The 18,217-nt window shown below is 45.4% G+C and overlaps 1 protein-coding gene across 1 annotated transcript in view; it reads left to right on the forward strand.

Annotated features, from left to right (window-relative positions):
* HGD (homogentisate 1,2-dioxygenase) overlaps positions 1–18,217 on the forward strand; it is a 36,452-nt gene that overhangs the window by 14,288 nt on the left and 3,947 nt on the right. The window contains exons 5-12 of the mRNA XM_026657385.1: positions 2,366–2,425; positions 3,274–3,365; positions 5,616–5,650; positions 7,545–7,624; positions 8,112–8,211; positions 10,378–10,502; positions 11,251–11,355; positions 17,673–17,799. Of these exons, the coding sequence (XP_026513170.1) occupies positions 2,366–2,425; positions 3,274–3,365; positions 5,616–5,650; positions 7,545–7,624; positions 8,112–8,211; positions 10,378–10,502; positions 11,251–11,355; positions 17,673–17,799 (724 nt within the window). The remainder of the gene's footprint in view (positions 1–2,365; positions 2,426–3,273; positions 3,366–5,615; positions 5,651–7,544; positions 7,625–8,111; positions 8,212–10,377; positions 10,503–11,250; positions 11,356–17,672; positions 17,800–18,217) is intronic.

The raw sequence follows: 18,217 nt of genomic DNA on the forward strand, positions 1-18,217 counted from the left end.
TCTCCCCCTCTCTTTTGTTTTGTGTCTCTTCTCTGTTCTTCCGTCTGCGATCCCTTGCCTGCAGTGACTGTCAGTTCCCAGCCATCAAGGGCTTAAACTGATCAGCAGTGGACACTGAAGTTGTCACTTTTGACACTGAAGTATCCTCATTGCCCTTTAGAATTGTGACTCCCAATGAGATAAATAGGGAACAGGGAAGTTCACACCTCTGAGCCATTGCTCCAGGCTGTCTGCAGACTCAGGCAGACATGTCATCACTTTGTATTTACACTTGGCTCACATTTAGGAGGTTATTGCTGCAGCAATGAGGCTTAGCCACTTTTTTATTTAAAAAAATGAAAGCTTAGAGTGTCCATAACCTGATTGTTTCATGCTGGTCATAGGAATACATCATGAGGGCCACATCTGGCCTGACATCTAAATATCTCCTCCCTCAGAGGCCCCCTTTTTTGAGCAGCCAAAGTCTCTTTGTGTGCAGAGTCCCTTGGGACATTGCTGCATGGCAACAAACATGCTGAAGGTTCATCCAGATGCTCCCAAGGAAGAGCATTGTACCCAGTGGCCTGGGCTATTGTATCATTCATAGCTCCCAGCCCTCTCGGTCAGCTGTTGCATCATGTGTTGATCTCTTGCCAGTTTGGTCTGTTAGCTCACTCCGCCCCTGCTTGTGTATCATATCCATTGTTGTTATGACTATTATTAATAATAAATAACCCTTTGCTCTTCTCCAACCCCTTCTGTCCCTGGATCTCAAGGTATTAATGAGATAAGCCCCACCCCTTCTGTAAAGCAGATAATTATCATCCTCATTTCACGGATGGGGGAACAAAGGCTCAGAGCAAGGTAGTGAGTTGCGTAAGGTCACATAGGCAGCCTGTGAACCTGGACCTTCTAACTTTGAGCTCTGTGTTTTAACCACTAGACCATCCTTTCTCCCCTAGCTTTCAGTCCATCCACACTTTCTTTAAACTGCCTCTGCCACTTAAAAAAGTATCAGACTTATTTAGTACAAGTGAAAGGCAATTCATAATTATTTCACTCAAGTCTTTTTCATTTATACTTTCTTGATCCATGTTATTACCTTTTAAAAATAATTAATATCCTGTAGCACAAAGACATACAACGCTTACTTCCCTGTGTTCAGTAAGAGACTCTGCCAGGAGCAAGAGCTGCTTGGCTGCCCTGACCCGGCTGCCCATGACAGGGCTTGAACCACAGGACTTCTTTTGTAAGCAGATGACTTCAGAGAACAGAGCAATTATCTGCCACCAGCAGTGCCAAGCCTGGTGTGCAGCTGATTAATAAGTGATGAACTCCTGCACTGTTTCACTCAGAGGTGCATGTGGTGTGGCCCAGCACACCACCACTTCCTTTTCCTCCTAAGATTAATCTTCAAGGAGACTCTGACAAGTCATTTAGGCTCAAAATTTAGATTTTGGTTTTTTTAAATGTTACAAAATGTTACATGATTTAAAAAGAACTGTCATCAGAGAGCCTGACTCTGCCCTCGGATCCACCAGTGTTAATCAGGAATAACTCCATTAAAACCCAGACACTTACACTGGAGTAAACTTGGAGTACATGTCCAGGGGTCTCAGCGGGCATGTAGTGGGATGGCTACCCTGAGCCACCACCTGTGATACCCCAACGACACCGCTATTTTTACTGTGATAGCTCGAGCAGAGTTAGCTCAGTTACATCTATGCAGGTGGGAATCACACTTCTCACCTCACGTGTAGACATACCTTCAGTGTCCCTGAGATCATAAGTGGGGCCCAAAGCTTTTTGGGTGTTGTAGGAGTTTTATTTAATTGAAACCTATCTCCACAGTGTTAGGAGCCTGAGAACCAGAGAGCGAATCTGACTGCCATAGTGCCATTCCAAGTAATATATACTTCTCGAGCATCTTTTATGTGAGCGACTCCAAGTGCTTTACCAACAGCAGTTATCTGAGCCCGCAGCCCTCCTGTCTGACAGGTGGGGAAACTGAGGCATGGAGCATAGACATGAATAGCCCAGGGTCATGCAACAAGTGAATGGTCGCATGCTGAGCAGAGCACAAAATGAAACAAACAGCATCAGTGGTGACGAGTCAGTTAATCTGAAATTCTTTGCATGTCAGGTGGTGTTAGTAACACAGGGAAGGACAGTTTTTAAATAGGAATTTCAAGCTTGGCAGCTCCCAAGTCAGAAAACGGGTTTGCAAAATAATATTTTTAAAATCCCCTGCGAAGAAGAAAATCCCCAAAATACCCAGCAGAGGGCAGGGTGACAGCATGGAGGGCTCTCTGTTCTTTTTAGCTGGCATTGTTCATATTGTAATGGCTAGCATTTCCTTCCTTACTTTGTGTTTGCTTGATTCTAGCTGAGATGGAAGCCTTTTGGGATCCCAAGAGCCTCTGAAAAAAAACTGGATTTTGTGAGCGTAAGTCAAGCAGCTGGAGCCTCCCAGGGCATTTCCCTTCTTTGTAGAGTTTAGTAGAGCAGATAGCAATACTGTGCAGTTTACAGAGGGGGAAACTGAGGCACAGAGAGCCCACTGACTTGTCTAAGATCACACAGTGAGTGAGTCAATGGCAGAGCTAGGAATAGAACCCAGGAATCCTGCTCCTACTACTAGATTGTACGCTGGCAATAAAGAGTCTGGGTAAAGAGCAGCCAAGCCTCGCGTATAGCGTTCTGGTACCGAAAAGTCGGAAGGGCTTTTTGCAGCCATAGATCCCTAACTGAAATCAACCAGACCACTCAAAGCCAGAATTCCCTACCCTCCCAAGCTGGGTCTGACTCCGGAACTACAGAGTGAGAGATTCGCTGCTCCCTGGGGATAGACAGACTCCAGCTGAGCCCAGCCCCATTCCTCTTACGAGCTCCCTGGCAAATGCTGTGAGGAGGACAGACACCCGGGGTAGCTCATCTCCTCGGGGAGAGGGTGTTCCCTGCTCCCTACCAGTGACTACTGGGCTGGGTCTGTGTCTTCTGCCACAGTTTTCAAAGCCCCCCCCCCCTTTACTGGGCTTTAAAGAAGCTTCATGCGCTGTGAGCCAGTGGGTGCTGCTCTGCCACATATTCAGCTTTGAGTGATCTCCAAAGATCAGGGTCATTTTAAACAACAGCAAACAGTCACACGGAGACAGGGACCCCAGCCAGCAGAGGTGGGATCTGCGAGGAAGGAGGGAGTCCAGCCAGTGGGGACCCCCATCAAAGAGGATGGAGGGATCTTGTCTCCATCCAGCTACCTGCTGCTCTTTCTAATTCAGTGTGTTTGTCTCCCAGGGTTTGCACACATTGTGTGGAGCTGGGGAGCCCAAGTCACGCAATGGGATTGCCATCCACATCTTCACTTGTAACACCTCCATGATTAATAGGTCAGTGACCATTAGATTTGAGGTCAAGGTTTTCCAGGGCTGTTAGTTTGCAAATGTTAGGCTTTGTCTACACTAGCACTTCTGTCGGCAAAACTTTTGTTGTTCAAAGAGGTGTGTGTGTGTGTGTGTGTAGCGGGGTGAACACCTGCTCCGGCTGTGGAGGGGTTGGAAAAGCCCTGCAGAGGGCTGGGGCTGGGCAAGGTAAAACCCTGGCTGATTGGGGGAAGTGGCTGCAGCTGGGCCACGCCCCAATCAGGCCTCAGCTGGCCTGTATAAAGAGGCTGGGAGCCAGAAGCTCAGCAGTCTCTCTCTGCCTTCAGAGAGAGAAGGGCCTGGCTGCAGGGAGCTAGACACAGGGTACCTCAGTGGTGCAGGGCTGGGGATAGGCTGAGTAGCTGGGGAGCTCCAGCCTGGATAGTCCCAGGCTGTGGCCTAGTAGGAGGCTAAGAGGTACTGGGGGTTGCAGAGGGCAGCTCATGGGTAGGCCAAGGCAGCAGGTCCAAACCCAACCTTACCTGTGATGAGTGGCCTATACTGCAGTCTGCCCCAGGGAGCGGGGGTTAGTTGATGACTGGCAGTGGCCTTATTCTGAGGTGAGGTAGGGATAGTGGGTGGGGGTTCCCTGGGGAGGGGAGACCCTAGTACTGAGGGGTGTACTGCCAGGGGGCAGCACCCCAGATAAAAGGGCACCAGGGTCTGGGAGGGACACAGGGGCCAGAGGACAGGCAGACCACTGGCCTGCAGAGGGCGCTCCAGGATGCTGGAAGAGCTAATTCCAAGAAGTCACTAGCAGGAGGTGCCGCAGGGGTGAGTCCGCTCCTCTACAGTGTGAAAAAACACATCCCTGACCGACATAAGTTTCACCGACAAAAGTGCTGGTATGGACAGCGTAATGTTGGCGGGAGACAGTCTCCAGCTGACATAGCTACCGCTGCTGGTTGGAGGTGGTTTAACTGTGCCGACGGAAGAGCGCTCTCCCACCAGCAAAGAGCGACTACACGTGAGACCTTACAACAGCACAGCTGTAGTGGTACAGCTCAGCTGTGCCACTGTAAGGGTCATAGTGTAGACATAGCCTTAGTGTTAGTTTGCAACCATCCTGCTACCATCTGTAATTCATTGCAAATGCTCGCTGAGAGCACAGACCACATAGCAACTATTTTGCAAATAACAATGCGTAGATATCTCCTAAATTCATGTGAACGCAACAAAAGTACTTAAATACTATTGTTGGCCAAATAGGGCCCGTTTCCCCCCGGAGCTTACCTAATTACACCAAGGAGGCACGGAGAGACAAAAAGACGGGTACCAGGTCCTTTATTGATCAGTCAGCTGAGTGGGTGAGCTCTCATCGGCTCATGCCAGATGAGAGACACACCTTTCATGGCCGCAATCGGCCCTTTTTATAAGCAGTAACAAACAACTCAGCCGCGTCATTATGCTGACCTATAGATAACAGGTTACACAGAATACATATATTATTTTGGGGAAGGGGATACATTTGTCATTTTGAAGGGAGAACAAGGTACATCCCTTGACCCTTTGCACTAAATGCCTTGGGGATATATGGGAAAACAGCTGCATATACTTGTGAGCCAAGTGAGCCAATTAGCAAATAGCTGACATGGTTAAATGCAAGATTAAATACATGTCCTAGATTTTATTTAAATCTTTAGGCCTTTTCCATCACTATGGTGAGGAGTGGTATAGAAAGCCCTAGCAGATTGCGCTCCCTTGGGTAAACATCATGCAAAGAGATGGGGTGCACATTGATCAGCAGGGAGGTGGGAATGGTGAAGGGTTGGGGCTGCAGAGATAAGAGGTGCTTTTCTGCAGGGTTCATAGATCCTTATCCCACAGACCAAGCTCACCCTTGGAGGTCAATAATACTTAATATCACACCTGACAGACATTAACAGTTCCTCACAACAATTCTGTCAGGTGGGTCAGCATCATAATCTCCATTTTACAGATGGGGAAATGGAGGCTCAGAGTGGGGAAGTGATTTGCCCAAGGTCACAGAGGAAGGATGTTAGCAGAGGCAAGACTAGTCCTGGGGAGTTCCTAGTCCTGTGCTTTGTGCATTAGATCATCCTGCCTCCTGCGTGCCTCTATGTGCTGAGTCTCCTCCAGCCCTGTGAGTGGGGCTCCCAAGGTTGCCTCCATTGGCATCACTGACACTCAACCTGCTCAAGAGACCCTCATGTTACAGCCTGTAGTATGTGTGTGCCTGTGCTCCTTTTTCTTTAGGTGCTTTTACAATTCAGATGGAGACTTCCTGATTGGTGAGTTACTAATGTGACTTCTATTCCCCCCCCCCCCCCCATCATTGCTAATCTCTGTTGCCATCAGCCCTCCTCTCTGTTTCTCCCAACACCTGGTTCGTTCTTCCTTCTGGGAAGGTTTGGACTGATGGTCAGTGATTAACATCACTCCTGGACCATCCAAAATTAGGTGGTTTGGTAATGGTTGAGTTGTCTACCACATTCAGCTTCTCTCTCTCAGCCCAGGATTGTAAGTCTTTTTTTTTTTTTTTTTTTTTTTTTTTAACAGGGCCCAGATTCCTTGGCTAGCTAGTCAGCGTCTGGTTCCTAGTGCTCTGCATCTGTATGCTATTGTGGGAATCCTATTAGGCATATCATAAAAGCCCTTGAGGTTTTCTGGAAACTATAAACCCTGGGATTGATAGACAGCTCACAGCTTTGCTTCAGTCTAAGACTAGTGAGTCTTTGACAGCGGATCTGTGCTCCTGAGTTCCACCAGACTAGGGCGTCCAAACTTGCAACAATAAGTGTTGCATTGGCACTTGAAATGCATGCATATTTAAATACTTTATTTCACCAAAAATAAATGCATGTGACCCTGATATTTGTTTATATATTTTTTGATTGATTAATAGAAACGACTTGGTGATGAACTCATTCATCTGCAAAAATCCAAAAATACCAAACTGCAGTTCCTCAGCTCTCGCCCCACCATGAGGTGAAAGGGAAAGGGCACATTGCAAGACTTTACAGGCCTTCCAGTTACAGTGTGGGCTCTCCTGGGCCAGTACATTCAAGAGAACGAATGCAAAGGTTAACTAAAGACCGTTAGCCCCCGCTCTAGTAGAGTGGAGAGTTAACCATACTGGGCCTTTGCTGTGTATCAAAGAAGTGAAGGGGCAACCACATGGAAAGCAGGATCCTGTAGCTCTGGGAGACACAGTTTGCATCTTTGGTGAAGGGGAGAGGCTCCTCATGTGAGAGAATGTGTTGAGTAATCCCCCGAACCACTGCCTTGAGGTATAGTGCAATAGTAACCTCTGTCCCCCTTTTTTGTATTCTCAGAGTTCAGAAGTTTGGACTCACTGCCACTCAAAAATTAATTTATTCTCCTAGTGGAGTAGGCACAAGGGAAGAGGAACTGACTGGCTGGCTCTGGGGATTGGCATATGGAGCCTTTTGCATCTAGGTCTCTAGTTTAAATCCATCCTCGGCTGCTAGGCCCTGGTCCTCAAAGGTGTTTAGGCACCTTGTTTCCTTTGGTTTCAATGGGAGTTAGGCACCTAAATATTTTTGAGGAGCTGGGCCCTGGTGACTGAGCACTGCTCCCATCTAATGGCTCTTCACTGGCCCTTAGGTGAAATGAATCTGAGGAACTCAGGCCAGTTCTTAGTGGATATATAAACCAATCACAGCTGTCATTAACTGGACTTCTTGTTGTCAGTTTAACCTGAGACCAAGTACTGAATGGCTCAAGAAGGCTGAATTTACGTCTTACCCCTCAAGGTGATCCTGCTGGCTGGAGAGCAGTGAGAAGCACAGTTGCACTACTGCAGCCTGCTCTGTGGATACAGAGCAGTCAGTCTGGCATCATTCATCAGTAGTTGCTTCTTTGAACAACAAAAGATCGTGTTTCTGTACTTTTTTTTTCCCTGTTTGAGCGATTTGTTTGCCTGCAACATTAGTCTGCTTCTGTTTGCTGCTTACAGACAACATTTCTCCCTAGGCCAGAGTGTGAGGTTGATGGTGGGGTCAGGAAGAACAGAGTGCATCTGCAGCTAAGAGAATCAGGAGCCTCCCTAGGAGGCTGGTAGCGTGAATGAATGTGCAGATTGAAGCTTCTAAACTGTGACTTTTGGTGACAGGAAAACCCTCCAGTTCCTCAGTGTCCTCTGCTTATGTTCCCTTCCCACAGTGCCACAGCAAGGGAAGCTGCTCATCACCACCGAGTTTGGCAAATTGCTGGTGGAGCCCAATGAGATCTGTGTCATTCAGGTGAGGACTAGGCAGAATTCCACCTCCTGCTGGCTTGTTTTTGGAGGGAACCTCCAAAAGCATGCTGCTGACGCTGAAACAGTGAGTTTTGCTTGACCTCAGTCGAACCCCAGAGAGCTGGACTAACTCAGGAGACCTTAAACTTTGCTCAGCAGAGGCTGCATTAGGAACTTGCCATGAACCCCTGGGCTGACCTAATTTGTGTACAGTGCACCAGTCACAGCCACCCTAATCTTTAATAGAGAAGCATACAGTGTGGCATGAGCTGCTTGAATCCAGTTTTAGCATTGCATGCTGGGATATGTAGGCTCAGCAAGCCATGCCACCATGTTAAACTTGAGGGCAACCTTGGGGGGCACCTGTAGAAGTCAGTTGTCTGCATTTGGCCCACAAGCTGCACATTGGCCACTTCTACATGAACCTCTTGTTGGCTGTAACAACCATCTTGAGCTGCTCTTGATATCTACTTTTATTTTTTCCCTCCTAGCAAGGGATGCGTTTCAGTGTGGAGGTGTTTGGAGAAACCAGGGGCTACATCCTGGAGGTGTTTGGCGCGCATTTCGAGCTACCTGACCTGGGACCCATCGGTAAAGATTCACCATCAAGTTTACAATGGGTTCCGTGGGGCCAGAGTGCTACAAGAGCAAGAGACGGCGAGCCAAAATCCATTCCTCCTTCCTCCCCAGGCTTTCCATTCATATGGGATACAGAAGGCTAGGTCCATCCTCTTCTTGTAGCAAACTCCCTTTTACGACATAGGAAGGCTTAAAATTTCAGAGACCTCTCTGCTAAGAATGAATTCGAAGCCTCAGTATGAGATGCTCAATAGGAGGCCCGGAGATGCTCTTCAGTTGCTCCCTGACAAATGGACACTATCATTTCACAGAGTAGCCCCCATTCCCAACAAAAAACTTGGAAGGCCATTAATTCCCTGATCCCCCCAGAGTAGAGAAATTCCTCCCACCCCAGTCTTGTCCCCCAGCTGGCTCATTCCAAACATGCTCTTGGCCTTTTAGATCTCTATAGATGTACTTGTTTTTTTGAAATTCCTTTTACGGACATTGGGCTAAATTCTGCTCTCAACCGCACCGGTATACATCAATCACTCCAGTGAGTCCGTGGAGGTATTTTGGATTTACACTAGTGTAACTGAGAGAAGAATTTAGCTCTGTGACTATAGTTAGAAATGTAGGGCTAAATTTCTGAAGTTTCATGCAGTAGGGAAGCTGCATTAAAGATATGCATACCTCCTGCCCAGACCAGCATTTGCACCTGCAATTTGGGTAACCAGCCATTTGTGCTCCGTTACTGTATCTGATTAGTGTGTGTAAGTGCTCATTAGTGCAAGTACACAAGGCCAAAAGTCCACATACCCTTTTAACTACAGAAGGTCATCGGCTTTGCATTGTGTTCTCAGAGGATGGAGGACGAAGAGGAGGAGTCTCAGATTTTCTTCCCCCATCTCCGATGCATGGGACAAGAACCCAGAAAGGATTCTTCCAAAGAGGAAATTGCTGTGGGAACTGGAGATCATTAAAGTGGGAAGGATAGGAGCCAGGTCTCAAATGCAGTCTTCTCTGTTCAGTTGGAGAACTATGTAACAGGCAACTGTTTGGCCAGAAACCACAAAAATGCCCCCTCCTGTGTGATGTGTGCTCTGCAGATCCTTTGCCTTGTTCACTGAATGCACTAGAGTCCTGTGGAATGAGATTATAATAGTGATTCTTCGGCACCCTTAGCTGTAGCAGTCCAGTCAGGATACGGTGATTTCATGTTGTCGTTGCAGTCAGTGCCTGTTTCATATGATTATTTATACTATTTTGCCTATGTATTTATAACAAGCTTTTTCATTAGTTAGCTTTTTTCAGAGACATCTTTGGAATTTTTGAGTCTCCGAGAGGGGAGAAATCTATTCTAACATTTTATTTTTGGAGAAAATAAAATTACTGTACTTGCCTGCAATTCTTCTTTTCAGGAGGTAGTAATTATAAGAGATCCTCTCCATACCAGCCACCCAGCTTCCCCCCAGAGATCATGATGCTTTATATATTTTATTCTTGTTTAACTTCACTTTTCACTTGAAAACTGACAGCTGGAGGAAAGTACTGACTGTTAAACCTCAGCAGAAGGTAGTAATGCCTGGCACTTTTATCCAAGGAAGTCAAAGTTCTTTGTATTAATAACAATAATAATGAGGAGAAGAATGCTTAGCACTCAAATGGTGCTTTACACTTGAAAATGCTCTACAGACATTAACTAACTCTTACAATACACCTAAAACTAAATAAGTATCATTAGCCTCATTTGATTATTATTTTCCACACATCCAGAAATGTGCTAGTGCCTGATGACTTTCTAGAGATCTTTCCCCAAGGTTATGCAACCAGTCAGTGACAGAGCCAGGAATAGAAAGTCCCTGATGTCTAATCGTCTTCTGCCACCCCAAGGTAACACTCCCCGACTATTGAGGGTGTGTAACAGTGTAGTAATCAGAGCTGTGAGAGTTGTCTGACTCCCATGATGGGAACATGGACTTAAATGCCAGGGCGTGTAACAGTGACCCCTGTCTGAGAGTAAGGATTACAGGTAAATAGTTTTGTTGGGAACAATAAGCCTGTTTATGGAGTACAGTGAAGTGCCTCTAAAGTCATTCAAACTCCAAAAATACACCGGTATAACCAGGGAAGGACAACAGTCCCCACTTTGTAAAGACATCACCTATAATCTTGCTACTTTCTTTTTTTCTACCCGAGGGGCCAATGGTCTGGCTAACCCACGAGATTTCTTAGTGCCAGTTGCCTGGTATGAAGATCGCCAAGTAGCAGGTGACTACACAGTGATCAGCAAGTACCAGGGCAAGTTGTTTTCAGCCCAACAGGTAAGGAAATCAGAGTCCTTTTCACAAAGACTGGATCACACTGAAGCTCTATTAGTTATAATAAGTGCGCATTGTAGGATGTACTATTTACCAACATGGCAAATAACTTTGGGGACCAATCCTTCTCCCACTGAAGTCAGCGGCCAAACTCCCATTGAGTTAAATGAAAGCAGGAGTGAGCCCGCTGTTTTGTTGGCACATTTCTCCCTCCAACTAAAATGCTCTCCGTCCATAGTAAATGTTTCTTAAAGAATTGTTTGACTCTGAAGTTAGTGATGCTTTGCCTCTAGGAGGTGATTTTTACCTCACTGCTTCCAAATGCTATTCAATGGCCTATGTGAAAAGACAGGAGTGTGTTTTTGTGGGAGGGCATTGGTCTAATTTCTAGTGGGCAGGTGTTCCCGTCACAAAAAATTCCCATTACAACTATTTCCTTATGGGTGGTGTCAGCAATGAAGCCAAGGAGTAAATGGGCCTTGGACACCGAACTCCCCTCTCATCACTAGAGATGGTGCAGGACTGAGGCCCATTGGCAGGGTATGGCGAGGTGGAATGTGCCCTGCCACTGCCCAGGCAATACCTGTTCTATGGATACACAGGGGGTTTCGGTCTCCAGGCTGTCAATCGGGCACCGGTTACTAACACTGAATGTGTTTTGAATTACAGAGCAGGGCCCTGTATGTTAGCAGAATGTTTGGAGAGCACTAGGGATAATCCTCTGCTGCCTTTGTTCTTCTTGATTTGATAGGATTTCTCCCCATTCAATGTGGTGGCCTGGCATGGGAACTACACACCATACAAATACAATCTGGATAACTTTATGGTCATCAATTCTGTTGCTTTTGACCATGCGGTAAGTTCTAAGGCTGTCAATATAGGAATGTATGAGGTGGAGCAATGAAATTGGCACCTATGAAATCTAAAGCCATTGGGAGCTGTGGGTGCTCAACACCACGGAAAAACGAGGTCTCTTATTAGGAGCCTAAATATAGATTTAGGAGCATAACTGGGGTACCTAAGTTTGAAAATGTTGACCTAGCTTCTCCAGTGCCACACAATGTGTCAGTGGCAGAGATGGAAATAGAACCTGGGACAGTCCTGTTGCCCAGTCTCCTGCAACACACTACCCCGCCTCTTCATCTCAGTCTTCTGCTTGCCACACCACAAGGCCAAAGTCTAATTCAGCCTGAAACAAATGTCTGTAAGTCCTTGGAGTTGGGACCTAATTCTGCAGTGTTGTAAATGGCAGTGTAAGTTGCACAGCAGGTAACTGGTGAATTAGAAAATGGATGTCAGTGGCAAGTCTGTGTAGCTTGCACCACGTTGACATCTCAAGCACCTGTGACTTTCAGTCTCCTTGAGAACAGCTGGGAAAGCGCTCAACAGGGCTGTGCAAGGCAAGACAGTTCCCACACAGAGTGGGCCCAATTCTCCAGTCCATTACACTTGTTCTATGTTGAAATAAGTTGTTTTACGTTGGGTGAAACTGGTGTAACAGGGAGGGAACTCAGGCCTTACATCAGGGAATCTTACACCCTCCTGATTGTTGCTTTTCCTGTTATACCTTGAATAGGTAGAGGGGGGAATATAAGGTACAGTCCTTTTGCACACCTGCTAAATTGATCGGACTTAGTCTAGTTTATCACTTACTCCTGATTTTTGACCGACTTACACCAGGCATGTTGCTGACAGCACTGTGTCTCCCTGCTGCGTTTGGACCACAGCTGTCTTTCAGTAATATTATATAGTTCTTATTAATTACTATTATTATTTAACATTTCTGTTGTGGGAGCACTTGGAGTCCACAACCAGGTTGAACTCCATTGTGCTAGGCCCTCTATGAACATATAAAAAATGCCAGTCCCAGTGCCAAAGAGCTTGCGCTCTAAGAGACAAGACATAACAGGTGGATGAGACAAACAAGCAGGTGAGGGTGGGGAAATCACTACTGCTTTTTACACTGGGCCCAATTCAGCTCTGGTGTAAAGGGGCACAAGTGCTGCACATGCTTACACATTGCTGAATGTGGCCCAGTTTGCAAAACATTGCTTTACACCATGGCCCAATGGGGGAACTCTGCGCCTACAAGGAGAGCTGACAGTTGGAGTTGATGTCCACTGTGCAAGTCAGAGAAGAGAATTCTGCCTCAAATTCTCATTCTGATTCACCTCTCAGTTAGAAAATGACTCTGCAGAGTGTTTCCTTTGGGTCCCCTGAGCCCAGGGCTGTAACTGTATTTGAAGAATTGGCAGCTTTCATTGTAATAGTTTATAATGCTTATGAAAAGTAACAAAAGCCAAAATCAATGCAAGCAGTTTCTCTTATAAAGAACCAGCCCAGTGAAATATTTGTTTTCATTAGGCTATTTCTTGGCATTGCTTCTGCATGTGAGAATGGAGAATTTCTAGTTAGGCAGCCAACAGAAAGCATTGCTCAGATTCTAGTTAAACATGCCAGGGGAAAGGATGATCTTGTGATGAAAGCCCAGGGACTCTGACTGGAGTCCAGTCCCAGCTAGGTTACCAAACCACTATGTGACCTGAGGCAAGTCACAATCTCTCTGTGCCTCGATTTCCTCACTTGTAAAAAGGAGGAACGTAATCATTTCCCACCTCATGAGGGGCTGGGAGGCTAAGTTCCTAGTCCATTGGATGTTCTTGTCTTCGGTAAACTTCACAGAAAGGGTTGAGGAGGAGTTGTGGAGTCAAGACTTCTGGGCTCTGTCATTGCCTTACTGTGCACTCTTGAACAAATCACTCCCCTTCCCCATCTGTTAAGGGGGATGATAGTGCTGACCCACCAGGATTTTATTGATTTGTATCTGTAAAATGTTCTTCAGACTAAAACTAGATAAGGACAAAGTGCTGTTTTATTACCACAGACAAGTATACTTCTCAATATACTGAGCCCCTTCCCTGCCCCGGTCTCGCCCTTTCAGCACAATCTTCATCCAGCCCCCACTAACCAGCGGCCATGCTCACAAGTCTCTAGATTGATGTCCCAACTCAGCTCTCGTCAGCCCATAGATCTTCCCTGCACACACATTCCTGGCAAATGCCGCGCTGGGCACTGTGTATAATTCTATCAGAGCTGGGGTTGGTGTGTTCTCTCCATTTCTGCTTCCTCCTCACTCAGTTTCACTCTTTTTTTTTTTTTTTTCCGCTAGTCTCTGTAGTGAGGGAAATCATAGAAATGGAGGGCTGGAAGGGACCTTGAGAAGTCATTAAGTCCAGCCCCTTTCATTGAGGTGGGACTAATTAAACCTAGACCATCCCTGACGTGTTTGTCCAATCTGTTCTTAAAAACCTCCAATGACAGGGATTCCACAGCCTCCCTTGGAAGCCTGTTCCAGAGCTTGACTATCCTTACAGTTAGAAGGTTTTCCTAATATCTAACCTAAATCTGCCTTGCTGCAGATTAAGCCCATGGAAACATTAAGTCCATTAAGACATGGAGAACAACTGATCACCATCCTCTTTATAACAGCCTTGAACATATTTGAAGACTGTTATCGGGTCCCTCTCAGTCTTCTTCTCTCAAGACTAAACATGCCCAGTTTTTTTAACCTTTCCTCACAGGTCAGGTTTTCTAAACTTTTGATCATTTTTATTGTTCTCTGGCCTCTCTCCAATTTGTGCACATCTTTCCTAAAGTGCAACGCCCAGAATTGGACACAGTACTTCAGTTGAGGCCTCACCAGTGTTTAGTAGAGAGGACAGTTACCTTCCGTGTCTTACATACAACACTATGGGTAATACACCCCAGAATGATATTAGCCTTTTTTTGCAACTGCATTGCGTTGTTGGTTCATATTCAATTTGTGCTCCACTATAAACCCCAGATCCTTTTCAGCAGTACGACCACCTTTCCAGCTTTTCCCCATTTTGTAGTTGTGCATTTTATTTTTCCTTCCTAGAGTGCAGTACTTTGCACTTGTCTTTCTTCATTTTTATCTTGTTGATTTCAGACCAATTCTCTTAATTTGTCAGGATCGTTTTGAATTCCAATCCTGTCCTCCAAAGTGCTTACAAGTCCCTTCCCCTCAACTTGGTGTTATCTGCAAATTTTATAAGCATACTTTCCTTTCTATTATCCAAATTGTTAATGAAAATATTGAATAGTACAGGACCCAGAACTGACCTCTGCAGGGGCCCACTAGATATGCCCTTCCAATTTGACAGCGAACCGTTGATAACTACTCTGAATGTAGTCTTCCAACCAGCTGTGCAACCACTGTAATGCTCTGCAGTGACTCAAAAGCATGAGTATCAACATCAGAGCAGACAGTTAGGAACTAGGCACAAACCTCAAATTGGTTGTGAGTTCTATACTTAGATTTCCAAACTAGTTATCAAGTGTAAACTGCTCAGTCACTATAACAGCCTTAACACGGAGTCACAGACTGTCCCATGGGCTACTCCAATCTATCTTACCACTCAGATAGATGGTCCCTTACACAAAGAATCACAGCAATATTTAGGTTACTCCCAGTCCCCAAGGACCAGTCACTTACTCTAGATTAATTGCCCCATAGATCTCACACCAGTGACAACACTTATAGCCAATCCTATAATAAACTATTTAAACATTTATGAACTAGGAAAAGAAAACCAGAGAGTTATTTACAAGGTTAAAGCAAGTAAACATAGATACCCAAATGAGTTCCAATCTTAAGTTTTAAAAGATGATAGAAGCTTCTATATTCGGCAAACTCTGTATGTCCTTTAGGGCTAACCCAGGCTAAGCAGCTGGGGATCTCATGCTTATGCCTAGAAACCTTGCCCCCCAGAGTCCAATCAGCATAATCAGTTCCTTCTTGTTAGAGGTTTTATCCCTCTCCTGTAATGTGCTGTGAGCTACCAACTCAGCAGATGGGAGGAATCCACTTGCATGATTCATCTGCATGGGCAGGGGGGCAGAACAACAAAAGTCTTTTGTTGACAGTATATAGGGAAATTCCATTTGCAACACTGCACAATAGTCCATCTGGTATCAATGGACCTTTCCTGTTGGGAAGGCCATAACACCTTCTGTTGAAGATCAACTCTTAATACTAGTTAATGTCTCTCTCCTACCTGGTGATTTAGACAGGCACAGAGACCTTACAATACAGTTATACAAATACTACCTTACAATATGGAATACAGATGTTGTAAGTGAGATCAATACATATGGCAACTCACAAGCATTCAATAAAGTATAAACACTAAACACATTCTTATAGTTCTAATACCTATTTTAACAATACTAACACACAGGTGAGCCAAACTGATTCCAGCTATGTATTGGTCAATGTTCAGTTGAGACATGGGGACCTTGTCATGAGCTGGCACCTGGCCTGCCAGTGTCACATTCAATTTATAGTAATTTCATCTAGACCACATCATTAGTTTGCTAATGAGAATGTCATGAGACACTGTATCAAAAGCCTTACTAAAATCAAGATATATCACATCTACAGCTTCCTCATCCACTAGGCCATTAACCCTGACAAAGAAGGAAATTAGGATGGTTTGGCATGATTTGTTCTTGAAAAATCCATGGTGCCTATTCCTTAAACTCTATTATCCTATAAGTGCTTACAAATTGATTGTTTAATAATTTGTTCAGGTATCTTTCCAGGCATTGAAATTAAGCTGACTAGTCTATAATTTCCCAGGTCATCTTTGTTCCCCTTTTTAAAGATAGTTACTATGTTTGTCCTTCTCCAGTCCTCTGGGACCTCAACCATCCTCAAGGAATTCTCAAAGATAATCGCTAACGGTGCCAGGATTGCTTCAGCCAATTCATTAAGTAACCCTTGGATGAATTTAATCAGATCTTGCCAACTTGAATACATCTAATGTATCTAAATATTTTTTAACTTGTCCTTTTCCTGTTTTGGCGTACATTTCTTCCTTCTGGTTGTTATTATTGTATTGAGTATCTGATCACTATTAACCTTTTTAGTGAAGACTGAAGCAAAACAGGCATTAAACTCTTCAAGCTTCTTGATGTCATCAGTTATTAGCTCTCTTTCCCTCTAAGTAGAGTACCTACACTTTCCTTCATCTTTCTCTTGCTCCTAATGTACTCAAAGAACCTCTTCTTATTGCCTTTTATGTCCCCTGCTAAATGTAACCCATTTTGGCCCTTAGCCTTTCTGATGTTGTCCCTAACATGTTTGTGCTATTCTTTTGTTTTCATCCTTAGCAATGCATCCATGTTCCCACTTTTTGTAGGATTTCTTTCTGATTTTCAGATCATTAAAGAGTTCCTGATGGAGCCATATTGGCCTCTTTATTATTCTTCCTATCTTTTCTTCACATCAGGATAGTTTGCAGTTGTGTCTTTAATATTGTCTCATTGAGAAACTTACTAATTCCTCTTTCCCTGAGATTTTCTTCCCATGGGACCTTACTTGCCAGTTCTCTGAGTCTGTTAAAGTCTGGTTTTTTAAAGGCCATTATCCTTATTCTGCTGCGGTCACTCCTTCCTTTCCTTATCATTTCCAATCTATCATTTCATGAACACTTTCACCCAAATTGCCTTCCACCTTCAGATTCACAACCAAGGTCTCCCTGTTGGTCAGAATCAAGTCTAAAATGGCTGTTCCCCTGGTTACTTCCTCCACCTTCTGAAACAAAAAGTTGTCCCCAATACATTCTGGGAACTTATTGGAAATGTTGTGTTTTGCCATATTAGGGTCACTCGGGGGAAAGGAGAGGAGCAGAGCTGTATGGTCTCCCCTGAAGCCAGCATCCCCTGTGGGATGAGGAAGTGCTGCAGCATTCTGGGCTCAGGACAGCCCCTCTTCCTCTCTGCAGTCAGTGCTGTAGCCATGTGAGGGACTCAGTAGGACCCAGACAAGATGGTGGAAGGTCAGGGATGGCAGAGTGCTTGTCATCGGAGAGACAAGAATTGGAGCTCTTCTAGGCCAGCCAAATAAGGAAGCAGCCTACCCGTCTCCTTCCTCCTATGCCCAGAATGGGATCCGGAGCATGGGTGGCCTCATGCCAGCCAAGAAATCCCACTCGCCCTCCAAACCACTTCTAAAATGCAGGTGATGAAAGTGTTTCAGAGGGTGAGAGGCTGAATTGGCAGGTGTGGCTCACAGGATGCAGCTGAACTGACAGGTCTGAACTTAGCCATGTTTTCTGATTGGCCATCCTGTTTGTCTTTTTTCTGTAGGACCCGTCTATTTTCACTGTCTTGACAGCCAAGTCAACCCGACCTGGAGTGGCACTTGCTGACTTTGTCATCTTCCCTCCCCGATGGGGGGTGGCAAACAACACCTTCCGGCCACCTTATTACCACAGTATGTCTGCCTTTACTCAGTTACACTTGAGAAGCAGGTCGAGGGAGGGGGTCAAACAAGCCACGCTTCCTGTTCTCCATAGGAGCCACAAGGAGAAAGATGGCTTTGCCTGCATCCTCTCACTCAGCTAACGGGGGCCACTTGCAGCCAGCCAGTCTTTCTTGGGGCAGGAACCAATGGAAAGCTGTCCCCATTTACAGCAGCCGAGAACAACTGTACAGGAGGTGACGTGGCTTGTGGTTACACACGTACATTTATTTGTATTAGAGAAGCACCTAGTGGCCCCACCAAAGTTGGGTCCCCATTGTACTGGCACTGTGCAAATGCCTAGTAATGGTATGTCTGCATTGCAAGCGAAGGTGTGAGTGTAGCATGGGAAGGAAGACCCACACCAGCTTTAATCTAGGTAGAGCAGGTA

This window comes from Terrapene carolina, unplaced genomic scaffold (genome assembly GCF_002925995.2).
Source record: "Terrapene carolina triunguis isolate 2854851 unplaced genomic scaffold, T_m_triunguis-2.0 Scaffold242, whole genome shotgun sequence".
NCBI lineage: Eukaryota > Metazoa > Chordata > Testudines > Emydidae > Terrapene > Terrapene triunguis.